A 15915-nucleotide genomic window follows, 5' to 3' on the forward strand; every position below is an offset into this window, starting at 1 on the left:
ACTCGACCAGACGATAGGTGTCGAATGGCCGTGCTAACCGTTTCACCGACATTCCGAAACGGCCTCGTGGAAATCTAAACAGAGAGATCACGGAAAAAGTTTTGTTGTTATCGCTCGCTCATCCCTTTTCTCATTCGCCCGCTCGCACCCACCATGGGGACATTGCTCCACTCGACTGTACGAGTGTTTGTGTTCTCGTGTACTGAAATGTTTACAGAATGCTTGTACGGAAGCGGGCCGTGAAACCGGGTGTTGGGACCGGAATGGGAAACCTTCCGTGCATCCTTTCCGTGTGGGCGCGTGAGTGTTCGATTGTTGACAAGCGAACGTCATCCAACACGCACGGGAAAACGTTTTGCCGGCTTTCCCGGCGACGGCGCAGTAACGGCGTCATGCGCCTCGCACCAATACATCCTCAACCGGGTGGGATGGCTTCGGAAGGATCCGTCATCCGTCGGTTCGTCTCATTCGTAGTTCAACGTTTTCCCGGAACGGTCACACGATTTTTCTGCTCCCCAACATTGACATTACACTAAGGAGTTCGAGCGGGTGGAGGAGCATGTAAGAGTGAAGGAGATAACACACAAAAAAATCTCCAAAAGGATACTCTAGGGAGTATACAAGCGCACACAAACACACACACATACACATCGTAGTGCATTCATTGGTGAAAGTGCGACACAGGGATAATACTGTGACGGAGTTCCGTGGCGTTAATAAAACGTCAGCGTAAGAAAAACTATGTGTTTTCTTTGTGAAGATAGAGCGGAAAAAACGGGAGATTCGAAATGCGATGTAGCTGGCCCATAAAACAAGCGAATCGCGATAATAAGTGAATGTGATTACATAAAATGCTGCGAGAAAAAGTTGAGGAAATCCAATCTCTTCTATCAACGACAGTTTTTAGCGTTGGTGTACTAGCTGCGCTCCAATATTATTCTATTATTGTGACTCAATTTTCAATCACGATATTTATAATAATTCAAAAATAGCAAGTGTTTCGGAAGTTTTGTTCCTAAACTGCGCTTGCTGCCCTGGCTGGCTGCAACGCAAAATGACGTCTTGCTTATTCCCTCGGTTAGACGAAAGGTCACAGGGCCAAGAAATAGCAAGAATCTATCGGTAGCACGGATCGAGAAGCCAACTGTTAGGACCAAACACTGCGTCCACTTTGCGTCTCTAACCCCCTAGCGTCAACGCCGTTCCCCGTTGCTGTTGTTGTTGTGACAGCGAAACATGCGTAAGAGTGTGTACGTGCCCTTTGTTTGTCTGACTGCTGGAGCATACTGCTCCAGTGGTTTGTATGTGTAAGTGTGTGTGTGTGTGTAGTGACATAGATTGCGTGTACGAAAAATTTACCTTTTCCAGGGTAGGAAAAGGCAAACAGCAGCAACGCCACAAATCTGCCTCATGTTTGGCAGCTATTATCAACATCAACATCAGAAAGTTACGATTGCATGCTCCCAAGGCACACATACACACACACACGTAAGGACAGGAAGTGCCGTGAAAAATAGTTTGCGCTTAGAACGGTGTTCGGTGGGTAGCATTAAGGTGCAGACGAAAATGACGTCCGGGTATGAAAAAGGAGTGCGAAAAACAAAAATCTACATTCCACCGTGGACGACTTCACACGAACGTGAAACGCCTTATCGAAACAGGCTTTGAAAGCCCGGAGGGCGAGGGCCTAATAGCCAAGTGCAAGTGCTGTTACGTAGTTTATAATTTGCTGTCTGCTACAAAACAGGCCGTTTTTCTTACTGGAGAAGTTTTTCCTTTCTACAGCTGATAATAATTGTAGGGTTGTGTGAAGTTCTAAAAGAAATGGTGTTGGTGTAGTGAAGGAAGATGGTTTAAAGTGAAGGGAGCGTTTAGTACTTCGTTTGGGGATAAGAAACAAAACGATAATTTAACACGGTTAAATCCAAACAGTGAACCGCACCATGGATCAGCAGCATCCGCTACTGATCGCTAGCGAAAACATCCACGACAGTGGCATCATCGAGGACGTGCACCAGGAATCGGAGGACACCGGAAACGAGGATTACGGCGACGAAAGCAACCTCGAGTCGAACCTGCGCCGGCGGAAGGGAAAAATTATTTCCTGTGTTGAAAATGGTAAGCGTTTTCCGACGCCGAACAGTGGAGTACACGTTTGGCGGGCAAATGTTTCTCCCCCATCTGCTTTGCCGCGAGTCGCGTCAAGCAAGCTTGACAAGCGGCTTGTGCTTTCTGGCCACGTAAGGTAATATTCGGATGGCGTCAAGATCGAACCCTTGTGACACAATCAGCTTACAAAGGGAGAGAGTCTGCGAGAGAGTCAGCGAGAGCGGAAAAAACTGCTGACCAAGGCACGTCAAATTTACATAATCGATGGCAAAGTCATTATCCTTTCGCAGCGTGCAGCAAAGGATGCTGCCATTTGACTTGGTGCGATTTGCCGACGACGACGTAGAAAAATCTGTCACATTGGTGCCGCTGGTCCGGCTCCTTGGGGAAATCTCGTAGTGGTGCGTGGTTGGCGAGTCCCACGCGTAACCCGCCGGCACCTTATCGCACCGTACAGAGTTATCGATTTTTCGCCCAAATCGGCAGTGACGCTGGTCTGTGGGGCTCGTTCCGTTCGTTCGCTCGGTTTGTTGTTATGTAACCTCGCCTCAACCGCTCCAGTACGGACACGGTTTTGCGATACGACGATACGCTCCGCTTCGGTACTCGGTCCCACACTAGTGGCACAGCTATCGTGCAATGAGCCATTCGGACGGGTTGGTGTGTTAGGTCGGGTTACTACTGTTGCACAATTGCATTATTGCATGTGCCCGGTACAGATACGGTACCGTAAGCAGCCGCGATACGACCCGGCAAAACTACTACTACTCTACAGAGTACGGGGCCAATTTCTAGAGCTATTCCGGAAGCGAGCTGGAAGGGTTGTTTTTTTTTTTGTTTTACTTACTCGCTGCTCCAATCAATGTGTAACAATTCCCATACTTTACGATGGCCCCCTCTCTTACACTCTGTTTGTCCTAGTTATTTGCTCTTGTTTTAGACCAGGACCAGCAAGTTGGTCACACGCAACAGCTACAACAAAAAAGGCCCTCAAACTGTCTGAAACTAAATATTGAAGCAAAAATATGTTTGCCCACCATCATCTGCTGTAAGACGGCGAAACGATTGAATTGGCCGAACCGATGATGCTGTTCTTCGGATGGGCATAATGCGAGGGAAAAGCAGCTGGACACTGTGGCAACTTCCCGGACAATGTTTATGGTCGGTGGAGAACCAGACAAAAAACCCTCGCAGCAGATTGCTGGTTTTGTTTCGCCGGATCGTTTCGGGTTTCCCTGTTTCTTTTCGTTTGCAGTGATTCGCATTATTTTTCCAAAGCTTTTACGGGTGTTCATTTAGACCCTTCCGCTTCATTATGTCAATTGTCGGGTTTTTTTCTGTGCTTTCAAAAAATCGCTCCATCTGTCCGATACCAGCGGGTAATGGTCGCCCAGCGCGCCCTGCGCTGCTAACCGCAACCGTTTACGGTTGCCAGAGGTGGTAAATTAATTCTTAAGAAAGCACACAACGCAGCCCATCATCAGGCATCAGGCCATTCGAGCGTTGCAGAATTCGATTGATTTTCATCGAAATTGTGTTTGCTCACCAAACAGAGCGTTGTGATTAGATTTGTTTGCTGATTGGGGGACTCTTGCTGGACCGAGCTCTTGAGTGATTTTGTTTTGCGTTACACAATTTAAACAAACATGGAACCTTTTTTTTCTTATTTTCTGGTAGCCAAACTAAAAGTTGGAGCCGAGGAGATAGCTGTGCCGGTCTTCACACAATGCCATACAGACCGCATCCCGCCTTGGACTGACTATCAAGCTGCGGGTAGAAGGGTCCGAGGTTGTAGTGCCAAGGAAGTAGACTGACCTTCTTGAATTAAAACAGGTGTATTCCATCATGCAATAACTACCTCAGGAATCGAGCGGTTCGTTCGATAAGCGTTTCGAAGAATTCTCCACTAATAATTCATAAACGATTGATTGATTTTTTGCATTTCCATGTTTTGCCTTATTACACTTCGGTTCGTGCAACAGGGGACGCATTTTAATGAGCAAACCCCACTCAAAATGAGCTTTCTATCCGACCGCACGACAAAAATACTAAAATGAACCCATAAAATATTCACCCGAATCGAACGTCAAGGTATATGTGCACCGGGCGGTATCGGTCCGTGCATAAAATTGATGGAGAAATGTTGTTGCGCATTTTACGCAGTATTAACAATTCCATTCACAGCCTAACCGGATACCATTTATTTATTGCTGCGTTTGATAAAATAATCAGAGTCGAAATGGAACCGAAACGTGTAATGCTCGACGTCGTTCTAGTCCGTGGTTTGGAGTGATTGAAAGAATTTTAATCAATTTCAGTGTTTTTCACAATGGAACTGTACGCTTGAAGGATCACTCTTTTGCAAACCATGAACCATTTGGCCTAAGCACGCTGTGAGAAAATGTTCACCGGGACGAATCATTTCAATATCTTGTAACAAACGTTTGATTGGTTGCTGTAAACGTTGACATTGATTGAACGATGGGCAAAAACTTTTACCAATCCATACACCGGTAAAGTTGCCCTTTTCCCTGAGTCAGAGATCCGTCCTTGCCACCCTTCCACGATTCCCAACCAAGTTTTGTAACTATGGAAACTGACGCAAACTGTATGTAACACTTAAAGAGCACTTTCTCTTCCTTGTACGCTTTTCAACGAAGAAAAGCTCTCGTCGCGTGTGTGTTTGTCTGAGTGTGTGAGTGTGCTTGGCGCAATCCTTCATCCTGAATGCTGCAGCATTGATCAAACATGAGTGAAGGAAGGTTTGTAAATTTTGGCACATACGTTGATTATAACACTCACGGAGAGAATATTGATGATGAGCTATTGTATGACCATCAAGAATGTTGACTATAAACTAGTAAAGAGTGATAGCATTCTTGGGAGCAGTCAAACCAATCAAACTAATGAAGCCATACATCAAGGTTTTTTTTGTTTGCATAGGCCATTTTTAAATTTGTAGTATAATTCATTAAAATTCAATAATACTGCATACACATATTTAAATAAGCTTTCCGAGAGTTAAGAATACTAATCAACGTTTAAAGCTAAAATGTTAGTATCGTTATAAAAACACATAAGGACACAGAGTAAGCTGCAGAACATATTTTCATATTCATATTCTGCAAAATCAATAAAAGCTAACTGAAACCTTTATAGTCTTTGGTCTGTCTAAACTAATAGCAGCCCGTTTGTCGCGTCCACTTGATTTGAAATTGACCACAGATTGAAATTGATGTTAACCGTGCAAGGACGATATTTTCATCAAGACCTATGGGACTAAACCCTCGAAAGTTGCTATGCTGTCTGCAGTGCTTAAAGTCTAGCTAGCTAGCTCAAGAAGAGCGCTATTCATTTACATTTCGCAGATCTCAACGTTCTGTTCGATAGTATTCTCGGCCGAGCGGATAGTGCATCCTTCTACCGTGAGTTCCGAATAGTGGGATCACTATCGTTGCATCATTAGACAACTCCAGCTGAAATATCCCGTCGTGCAGCGATTTCATGTGGGTCCAATGACTGAGTCTTGCGGGATTGCCTATTGATACGACACTACCCACCGTTTGGTCTTCACCGAAGTATCATATTTCAAAATACGATAATGGAACTACTCTCCTACAATGAGGAATTCTTGGGAGCTGTACTTCCCTGACACTTACCTGATCTTTTCCCAAGCCGAATTGCCGTCCCAAAAGTCAGTTGTTTGCCTCATTGTGGTTTGTGCTACGACTCACTCCCCCGGGATTTTTACCGACTAAAACCTCCCCTTAACTTAACCACTACTCCAAAACCATCAAGAACACACGTCTCGGCGCCGCATTGTGATAACCTGGATAGGATCTCGCTTATCAGCACTACGGTCACCAACAGCAACCTCGGTGACCTATTAGCACCTCTAGCTGTGATTTGGTCTTTACATGATTTTTTTTTCTTGGCACTACAACATTCAAATTTCTTGGCCTACCATTTCTGGCTTTCTGTGACTTGAGTTCACCCGTAGCAAAGTATAGTCAGCTCTGCATACGGAGAGGCGGTCTGGATGGGATTTGAGTCCCGGTCCTGCCGTGTGAAGCCCGGCAGCGCCTAATACTTATAGCTAGAAAATACAGAATTTTACGTTAACCTGATATACTACAGCGCCAACAATCACTGACTATATTTAAAGATTTCATTTAAATACCGATGCTGAGGTCATTTGATTTAAGAACATTTTCGTGTGAATCTCAGTTTTTGGAGATGAATTTTTCGAAATGCAGGCCATATCATGATGCGAACACGACGAAGATGTTTACTTATTGACCTATTGATTCGCTCTTAGATTTACACGCCTAACATCGTGAATAGAGACTTATTTGATGAAACTCATGTGGTATAAAGTGACCATACGAATATGACGGTTACTTGCATCTAAAGAGTTGTTACAGCACTAAGCAGTCGGTAATGCAACAACAAAAAGCAGGGATTAATCTCTGTACAATCGGCGATGTTATTCTTGCTACCAAGAAATTAGTTAAGATTTATTCAAACATATTCAGCACTTAATTAAAAGGCTGAAAAAGCCTCTTTAAAAACATTCTAAGACATCAATTTTTCTTTTCAACCTCCATAGGCCTTTTGACTCTTGACGGGCCACTCATAGTAGAGATGACAGCGGAACCGGTCTTCACAAGACAGGAACGGGACTCAAATCCCACCCGGGCACCGTTCCCCCAGTGCAAAGAATAACTATCTTACTATGTGGCACTATTAAGTCTAGTAAGCCAACAATGGCAGACATGACCTAAGAGGTCATTATATGAAAATAAGGAAGGTCTTGACTGCCTGATTTCCACTTTCCTTGACCTTATTATACCCTTCTGAGTACGGAGTGATGCCCAATGATGTTATGTGCTATAACAACGTGAACTACTATTGTGAAGCTCCATTGACCCTTTATTATCCTAGTAATAAAATCAAAAATATGTGCTTCAACTCAGTTCAACCTATACACTAGGTCCATATGGTCTGCAATTTTCTCGATATGGGTTTTAGTCGTAACTGCATAGATAGTCCTGAGCAGAAGTGGGCAGTCTGCATGAGATGCGTTACACGATTGAGCACTATGAAAGACTGATGTCGGTACTGTTGTGTTACCGAATTGCGAAGTTTTCGACACACATTATCAAAAAATGAGTCGTTTTTGTAGTAATTGATTTTTTTTTTGTAGTTACCGAAACATGAGATGGACGGGATTTGAATCCCAGTCCTGCCATGTTGAACAACCTAAATCTCTCAGGGCTTAGCCAGCAACTGTTTATCTAAAAGAGCCAATTGGCAATTGAAATAATTCAATGCAAATCCTGCCTTATCTTTACCGTGCTGTTCCATATTCAGCAAACCAACATTTCGGCACAATCCACGGCACAACAATGTAATACAATTTCCGTTACACGTCACCGATCGAGATGACATAATTCAATCAAGCTGTTTAAAACCATTACCATGCACTTGATACCTTGTCCGTATCATCTCGTGCTGTAGAGTGCAATGCATAGCTGGCCGGCCAACCGGAAGTCTGCTGTGGGCAACGTTCCATAAGAAACTGTTGCTCGCACATCAACAACCTCGTGGGTGGTGAGATGAAGGCATGCACGGAGGAAGGTAGGGTGCATGGACACCGTTTTGCTGATTTGCTAGCAATTTGATTATCTAATTAGCTGCCGATCATTCGCACCAGTACCAGCCCGGGTTCCCCGGTTCAGGTTCGTGTTTCCCAAAACGCTTGTTGAACGCCGTGCTTGGTTCTGTGTCGTTTTTATTGATTTATATGAAATAATAATCACATGAAAATTCATGCTGTCTCCGTTGGGCATTGATTGACGTGACGGGGTTGCCGTTGGTTCTTGCTAGCAGTCGAACGCCCATATGGACGTGTTGGTCTGAGCACTGACGGCGATACGTACGAACGAACGAACGAACGAAAGGATGGAAAACGGAAACAATGCACGGGAAAGCGGTATAAATAGCCACCGCAGCCAATTGTTATGAGGGAGGCAGCAGAATCATGTTTCGGGGTTTACACACTAGGGGTCACTTGGGGGGGGGGGGGGGTTAACCCGATGTGCAAATGTGTGAAACAAGATGAGTGCGCTGATCGATTTTTGTGCAATAAAATTCGCGTCTGCCGTGGAACCGTTTCCTTTACAGGACAGCCATTTATGCAGCTCAATTTAACTCGATTAACACGGTTTCGGACTTGCCTTCAATTACGCGACGGTTTCTTTTTTTATTGTGTGCAGACAGTATCCTTCCCAGACCAGTGGAACAGAAATCTAATTTCGGCTCCATTTTTAGCCAATGCATAACAACTTCAGGCGAGCTGAAATATCCTTGAAATGTTAAGCAAATTGCTGGAAAGTAAAACCAAAAATCAATCCCCGTGCCCTATAAATAAACTTTTTCCCTTCACTGCACACCGTACAAAAGCTGACGAGCATAAACCTGGAAAAATGAATGAGCTTGTTCCTATTCGGTGTGTGGGTGTGGGGGGAAAAATGTTCGGGCATTTGATTTTGTGAAATGAATGCCCGATAAGTCTCTATTCAAAGTTTCCACCGTGTTAACTGCTTAAAGAACGAAGTAGAAGGAAAAAAATCAGCTCTACCATTTCCTTCCACCCTAACACGACCGGTGTAATAGACTTCTGGTCACTGTTTCCTTTAACGATACTCACCATGGCACAGTGTGGGGTGTGGGCCCATTCGCAAGTGGCCGCCAGTGCGGTACAGGTGAAAGGGATCCTCGTCGTTTGACGTCAGCACAAATGCGAATCCTGAATCGATTCCAGCGCAATAGGTAACAGCTTGTGTGTCTATATTTTAGCGGTTCAGACCAGGCCTCGGGGCCCGGTCGGTAGAACCGGGTCTCCGGTGGATGGTTGATTCTATCGCGATGGTACGGTTCATGACACCGTTTTGGCTCCAGTATTTCGGGAGCTGGAAGGCCACGAATCAAAGCGCTTTGGACGCTGATGAGAGTGATGTTTATTAATTTCATTTGCTTCACGGTACGCTTCGCAAGATTTGCGGCACGATATATTGCGGCATCTTGGATGGTTGGTAAAACCATTAATAACCTTTTTCAGTAGGATTTTCTTTTCTGAGTATGTCAAAAATCGTAGCTTTTACGTCGGAGGATATATTAGCTCATATTTATAACCGTGAACGTTACGAGACTTTTTATAAATTAATTCGTGATGTAGTAATTTACCAATTTTCATCACTTTTAAAACATTTGACATCCTTTCGCAGCCAACAATTAAGGCACACGGTACAAGTACCAAGGCTTAAGAACCCACAGAAAGCGTGCAAAGCCACCGGACAGAACAATAATAGCGATCTGGACTGACGGTCGTTCAATGTAATGGTTGCGTCATGAAGACGATGCTCAGTAGAAGTTGCACAATCACCGTTTGGAGTGGAAAAGTTTTTCTTTTCCCGAAGATTAAGCACTACAATACCTTTTTGCTGACACTTTAAATTAATGTTTTCGAAAGCTTAAGTTAAATGCTTGCTGCTTTTGCAGGTTCAATTTTAAACCGATGAAAATAAACGAACCACCAGTTCGGTTGGGCGAAGCAGATATCATTAATATGGATTAGATAGGTTTTGTTTTGCCCTCATTTTCATTTGTAGCTGGAAAAGGAACAGCTCCTTTAAAGGTAGGATAACATAAGGAATGGTGATCAATAATCAACACTTTAATCATTTCTAGTATATGAAACAGCAGGGCGGCAGAGTGGCGAGGCGAACCGTCCTCGCGAAGTGAAGATTTGACTAACCAACTACGTGGTATCAAATAGTTTAATCATAATTGAACTATAATATAAGAGCTAAGCTTAAGACGCTTCCAAGAAAAAGATAAACGACACGAAACCCCGTATCGAGTTTATTTCATTGCGATGGTATTTTTATTTTATTTACCTAACCTTAACCGAAAATAATAGCCGTATCAGATCCGCGCCCACAAATATCCATGCGTCCGTCCGTTTGGCGTCGTTTCGGTGGTAATAAATTTGACCGCATTTTCTTCATTATTGTTTTTTCTCGCTCCCCAGCATCGAGATTAATCCGCAGACGTGTGCCTTGTGCCGGCCATTTGATGACACCCCGACGGCTATGGTTGAACAAAATTCCTACCCAGTGTGATGTGGTGATTGAATTTCCAGGTAAATACAATTACGAACCCAAGCGCAACCCTACTGTCATCACCGCCGGTACTGTGTAACGACGGGTTGGATCCCTGTTCTTTCTCTCACTTGCCCCCATCTCGAAACAGAAGACGCTCCGGATGATGCGCTGCGGTGGCTGCTAAACAGGATCAAGGCTAACCCTCCGGAAGGGTTGGGACTGTCGGCGATGGTACGGGCACACGAAAGCACCAAGCGTACCGCATTCTACATAACCGCCCCAATGAATGTGTAAGTAATCCGTGTCCTTACTCACTATGCTCCAATGCCTGGGTTATCAAAAGACGCCACCAACAAAGAACACGATGACAAAAATGCATCTCAAGCAGTTCGGAGAGAGTTCCAAGAGGTAGACAAGAGCGTGCTGGCAAAAGTCGAAAGTCACAAAACAAAAACTTTCCTTCTCATTGCAATGTCATCTAATCTTCTGAAGCTCGTTCCGTTTGAAATTGCTCTCGCACGAATGTCTCCAATCGTAACCTCCGATTACATACCTTTTCCTCCCCCGGTTCTTTTGAACATCGGAACCATAAAAGTCTCTTTCGCCAACCAACCCAACCCCCCCTTCACCCACATTCTTGGCCTTGCGTGCCAAGTTGATAGTACCGTGTACCGTTTCTCCCTCTCATAGATTATTTAAGGCAGCCGAAGATGCCCGCCTGCCCAAGCGACTGCGGACGGACCTCGGCGGAGCGTTGAAGGAGTTCACCAAACGGGAAAGTCATTGCTTCGCCCAATCGAAGGACAGCGAGGGTGCCAACAGCCTTTTTACGTCCCAGGAACGGCAGTGGCTCGTGCTACAGGTAAGCAAACTCATCAATATGAGATCGACAGAGCACTCGGCACGCTCGGCGGAAGAATGTTTGATGGTTACGAATCCCGGACCGTCGCTTTCGTCGCGCCTTATCAGCTGATTGCTTGCCGTTCGCGCGTCACGCGTGCTTACGGCGAAGGTAGCAATATCGATATTTTACTAATACGGCTCCATTACTTCCATCCATCATATCTTGGCATGCTACAGGTTCTGCAGGGTCTGCGAGCTGGCACGTCAGATCTGAAAGCACTGCACGGCCGGGCACAGGTCGAGGAGGGACAGAGCATCGGTAAGTCGGTGGTGATGGTAGTGAGGTATACACACCGCAGGGGGGGGGACTGTTGGGACCGTTGCCAAAACGTTACCATCATTAAAAGCACTCATCGTCAACTGTCATGACAAATCATGCTCATCATCATCACCATCATCAACACGGTTCATTCTAATCTTTTGGCGTTATTTTTGCTGGTAAAGGCTTCACACTGCAGTCAGCAGGACCGCAAAGACCGAACGGCGCGGGTTTTCTGTGTTTTTCCCCCCATGGTCATTTTATCCTTTTTGCTATATTCGAACCGACACCACGAAGCTTTAGCCATCCAGCCAGAAAAACGTCCGCCATTGACGAAGGAAACTCCAAAGTTAGGCCAACCAAGCACAGTGCCTTGCTCCGTCCCGATTGCATGGTGTGACTGGCGCTGCGATAACCTTGCCCAAGTCTCACACATGCTAGCAGCAAGAGAGTTACCGAGAAAGGTCTCCGGTGAATCAAACTTTCGCATGTATGTTTGTGGATCATATCTTGCAATAACGCCGGTCCTTGGTTTAGAAGTGTTTTCGGGTGAGGATTTTGTTTGCCCAACTTACATGTGGTCCGTTTGAGCTTGGGATGCCTGGGCCTTGCTCAACATGTGTTCAGTGTGCCTCGGGCAGTTGCACGGCAGCTCGTCTATCCCAGTAATCTGCTTGCCAACCACCGGGATTCCGTAGTCCGGCCGAACAAAGTCGACCACTCAGCGAAACTTGTTAAAAGTTTATTGTTGGCCAGCAAGTCATGAATCGTCTAATGCGGCACGATAAGAAGCGCACAAGCGAAAATAAACCATCGGCCTGTAGGATGTGTGCTCGGGCGCAGCACTTGGGAAAGTGCTTATTTGTTACGATTTAGAATTCTTTTTTACACTCCGTGATTTATTTACATTTACACAGCTTCTAACGATGACCCTACTGCGGACAAGTGGATTTGGAAAAATGGATGTAAAATATTAGCTTAGACAGCATAGTTTGAAGAGCCCTCTTTGGGTTGTGTATGAAGATTTGGTTTGTTTAGAAATGGGGCTCTATGCTTCAATGATAGTGACGCTCCTAGTGGGCAAAAATGGAACCTTTTTACAGCGTGTTGTTAAGAAAAGTTCGTTCGACCTGCAAGAGGAGAAGCGAAAATTTATTAAGCACAGTTAACCGAATAATCCTTCAGCGTCAACACGGAAGCTGGCAAAACGGTTAAGGTTATCTAAATCGTCTCAGACGTCTATCCGTAAGGTACAAACTAGGCGTCGGAGTGGAGCCGTAAATCATCAACGGCGCTTCGGAAAATCAAAGCTAACCCTCATCTCTCGGACTAAGATTTGACCAAACATCTTAACGCTGACCGCTCTACTGTACGATGAATCCGACACCGAGAAGGATTTGAGAGTTTCCAGAAACCAGGCTTGGAAAGCCGACTATAAACAAATCCCGGATGTTCAATTTTATCATGGCTTCCGCTGGCGACAATCTCCATAAGAAATTTAAATTTAGTTTTACTCATATTCTCGCGAAACAATTTATGATATGGCACAGAATCTGCTTGCTTTCTTTTTTTGTGACAAAAAGGAACATTATTTCAGATTTTTATAAGACTGAGTTCCATAAAAAATAATTTTACCTTTTTTAAGGCCTCCAGCCAGCTGCCATTATGGCAACAGGGTAAAATTCATATCAAACTCTTGAATCCACCAAATTGCCCCCAGTTCGATCCAATAGAGAGATATTGTAGAAAAAGGGAGCGGTAACTAAGGATATTTGACTGGTGAAGAATTGGTAGAATTTATTGGTTAAAACGATGACTGAAAGTAGCTTTGCACAGGTTAATAGACATAGTAGAGGATATCCCGGCGTTTTTTGAAATATCCAGAATCTTCGTGATACCCTGTAATACAAAGTGCCCCATTTCTAAATGAACTAAGGTTAAATTGTACTACTCTGTGAGTTTATCAATGTCTCCACATAGCAACACACGTTATTATTAACCTACAATCAGTCCGACGTTGCAATACAGTCCTCTTCAAACGTCACCACACTTCTGTGGAATATGCTGCAGAAAAACACAATTACCTGATAAACTTGTCATTCGATTTATCGCCCAGGCGATGACAGCCAACTCAGCCACTCAGCGGAGTATAACACCGACAGTTTTATGTTGCCACCTTTGTACCCTACCCAATTATACCGACACCCACTAAGCGCCAATCGATGTGACAGGAAAACAAAGGCAATGAGTGTGGAGAAAAATGGTATGCAAAAAACACACAACACAGCCCAACTTGTTGAACTGTCGCTAGTACACGTCACACTGTTTAGGCATGCCAAGCCGCTCATCAGCATCAGCGAAAGAACAATCCACTAATTAGCACTAATCGATAAAACATGATGAAGCGTGGTACCGTAGTGGTACTTTTCCCAATCCTTGTTCAACGAAGCGGATAAAGCTTGAGAGCTCTTCTGTCGCGCTTTCTTCAAGAGGAAAAAGTGACTTCGTATCATGTCAACGTGTTACGGTACATTAGAAAACCATTTACGGCACATCTCGAGGGGGTTCGTCAAAAGTCGTTGATCGATTTTCAATTCAAACTTAACTTTGTTAGTAGACATTTTTCTGTCCATGCTCTGGTTGGTTTTGAGTAATCAAGCCTTAAACTCAGAACCGGTAGACCGGTGTATTAGAACCGGAATGCTAAGCATCGCACTAATCTGACTCTGGCTCATGACTGAGAAAATGAGAATGAAATGAGAATCTCATTGGAACGACCTATTAATATGAAACTCGTTCCTAGAACATCATAAATATACAGCCGCGTGGGCTCATGAGTTCGTATCACATTATGAGCATTTAATGGTGTATCTCATTAGGTTAGGGATGCATGCTCACACGGTCTCATGTGCCACAGGAGCGCATCTTCTTTTTTTGCCATTTCGAAGCATAATTCCTTGGGAACCATTTCAGGGTTCACACAGGTGCGAGCCTCGGATGGGGTGCTACTTCGAATGTTAATTAATCTAAGACTTTGCGATATTATCTCACTTCGGGTTCGGCACACAATTGAAAATTCCCTTTTTTATTTTCTCGACCCCCGTGATAAACTAACGCTCAGCATTTGGTTATGGTTTTCAGTGGCCGCCTGGCAAGAGCTGGGCCTTATAACGCAGGTTTTCCCGCTCCACGAGACCACCGCTCTGCAGCAGCTCCAATCTAGCTGGGTACGGAAGTTCTTCGCACCGCAACCTCTAGGTAATAATTAATGTAGCTTGTTCCGGTGCTCCGACTAACCGGATCGCTCGGTATATTATTTCTGAGCGCTGTTGGTAGCAAAGGCAGCAGCAAAATTGTTATCCTTTAATTTGTCTACTTGGTATGTGTGTGTGTGTGTGTGTTTTATTTTTTATTTTTTTCGCGTTCTGTCTATGTCCGCCGGTGCTCATTTCGTATTTATACCGTCCGTTTTTCCCTTGCAGACGATATAGCCGCATACTTTGGAGTTAAAGTGGCGCTTTACTTTGCCTGGCTGGGACACTACACCTGTGCCCTGTGCGTACCGGCCGTGCTGGGCACCATTCTGTATGCAGGGCTTTGGGGTCGAGGACAGGTAAGTTCCCACAATAACTCTACACCGAGACCGTGCGCGATCGATCAAAACGGTACGGTTTACAACGGCTACTACTAACCTCGGCACGGTGTCCCTGTACGGTGGACACATTTCCTTGACCGCTTATGTCTCGTTCACAGACGGCTCAAGACATTGGACACGTCATTTTCTCGCTCTTCAACGTAGCCTGGGCGTCACTCTACCTGGAAGCCTGGAGGCGGTACTCGGTCGAGTTGGCCTTCCGCTGGGGCACGCTGTCAACGCCACCCGAGCTGCTGGAGCCTCCGCGCCCACTCTACAAGGTCTTTACATCCGGATTGGCCCCCTGTCAAGGACTTATTTAGACAGCCCCTTCATTCCCTTGTTTCTCACGGGTTATTTCTCTGTGCTCTGAATATTTCCTCTCCCTCTTTCTCTCTTTCGTTAGGGGCCACTCGAGGAAAGCTCCGTAACCGGACGGCTGGAGCCGAAGGAAGCTCCGGCCTGGCAGCGGCGAGCCTTCCGTTATCTAGTTAGCTTTCCAATTATAGGGCTCTGCCTGGTGTTGGTGTTTATTGTGATGTTCCTGATGTTGAGGCTGCAGGTATTTAGACGCACACCTCTCCTCCCCTGTTAGCGAATTCTCCCCTCTTCGCACGCTTCGCCTCACCCGTTCCGACCCGATTCGGATGCGCGGGTCGTATGGCTTTGCTTTCTGTAATTGAACTGTTTTTTTTCGGTTTACGTTTAGCTTCTTGTTTTGATCATCGTACCTTATCCCGAACATTACCGTACCCTCATCATGTGAGTGTGTGTTTTGCGACACTTTACGGATCCCGGGATTCCTCCCGAGCTCGTAAACCTAATCCGCTCATGAATATTCA

The 15915-nt window shown here is 45.1% G+C and overlaps 1 protein-coding gene across 6 annotated transcripts in view; it reads left to right on the top strand.

Moving 5' to 3' along the window:
- Positions 1-477: 477 nt before the first annotated feature.
- The window catches only part of LOC118513215 (anoctamin-8), a 29071-nt gene continuing 13633 nt past the window's right edge, over positions 478-15915 (top strand). For 5 of the 6 annotated variants that reach the window (XM_036058733.1, XM_036058734.1, XM_036058730.1 and 2 more), the window contains exons 1-10: positions 478-561; positions 1786-2118; positions 10205-10315; positions 10426-10567; positions 10968-11139; positions 11358-11439; positions 14581-14697; positions 14922-15052; positions 15193-15354; positions 15480-15635. In XM_036058733.1, the coding sequence (XP_035914626.1) occupies positions 1944-2118; positions 10205-10315; positions 10426-10567; positions 10968-11139; positions 11358-11439; positions 14581-14697; positions 14922-15052; positions 15193-15354; positions 15480-15635 (1248 nt within the window). In that variant the 5' untranslated portion in view covers positions 478-561; positions 1786-1943. Of the gene's footprint in view, positions 730-1785; positions 2119-10204; positions 10316-10425; positions 10568-10967; positions 11140-11357; positions 11440-14580; positions 14698-14921; positions 15053-15192; positions 15355-15479; positions 15636-15915 lie in introns of all 6 variants that reach the window. The other variant, XM_036058729.1, reaches the window with a different exon arrangement.

Source organism: Anopheles stephensi, chromosome 3 (genome assembly GCF_013141755.1).
Source record: "Anopheles stephensi strain Indian chromosome 3, UCI_ANSTEP_V1.0, whole genome shotgun sequence".
Lineage (NCBI taxonomy): Eukaryota > Metazoa > Arthropoda > Insecta > Diptera > Culicidae > Anopheles > Anopheles stephensi.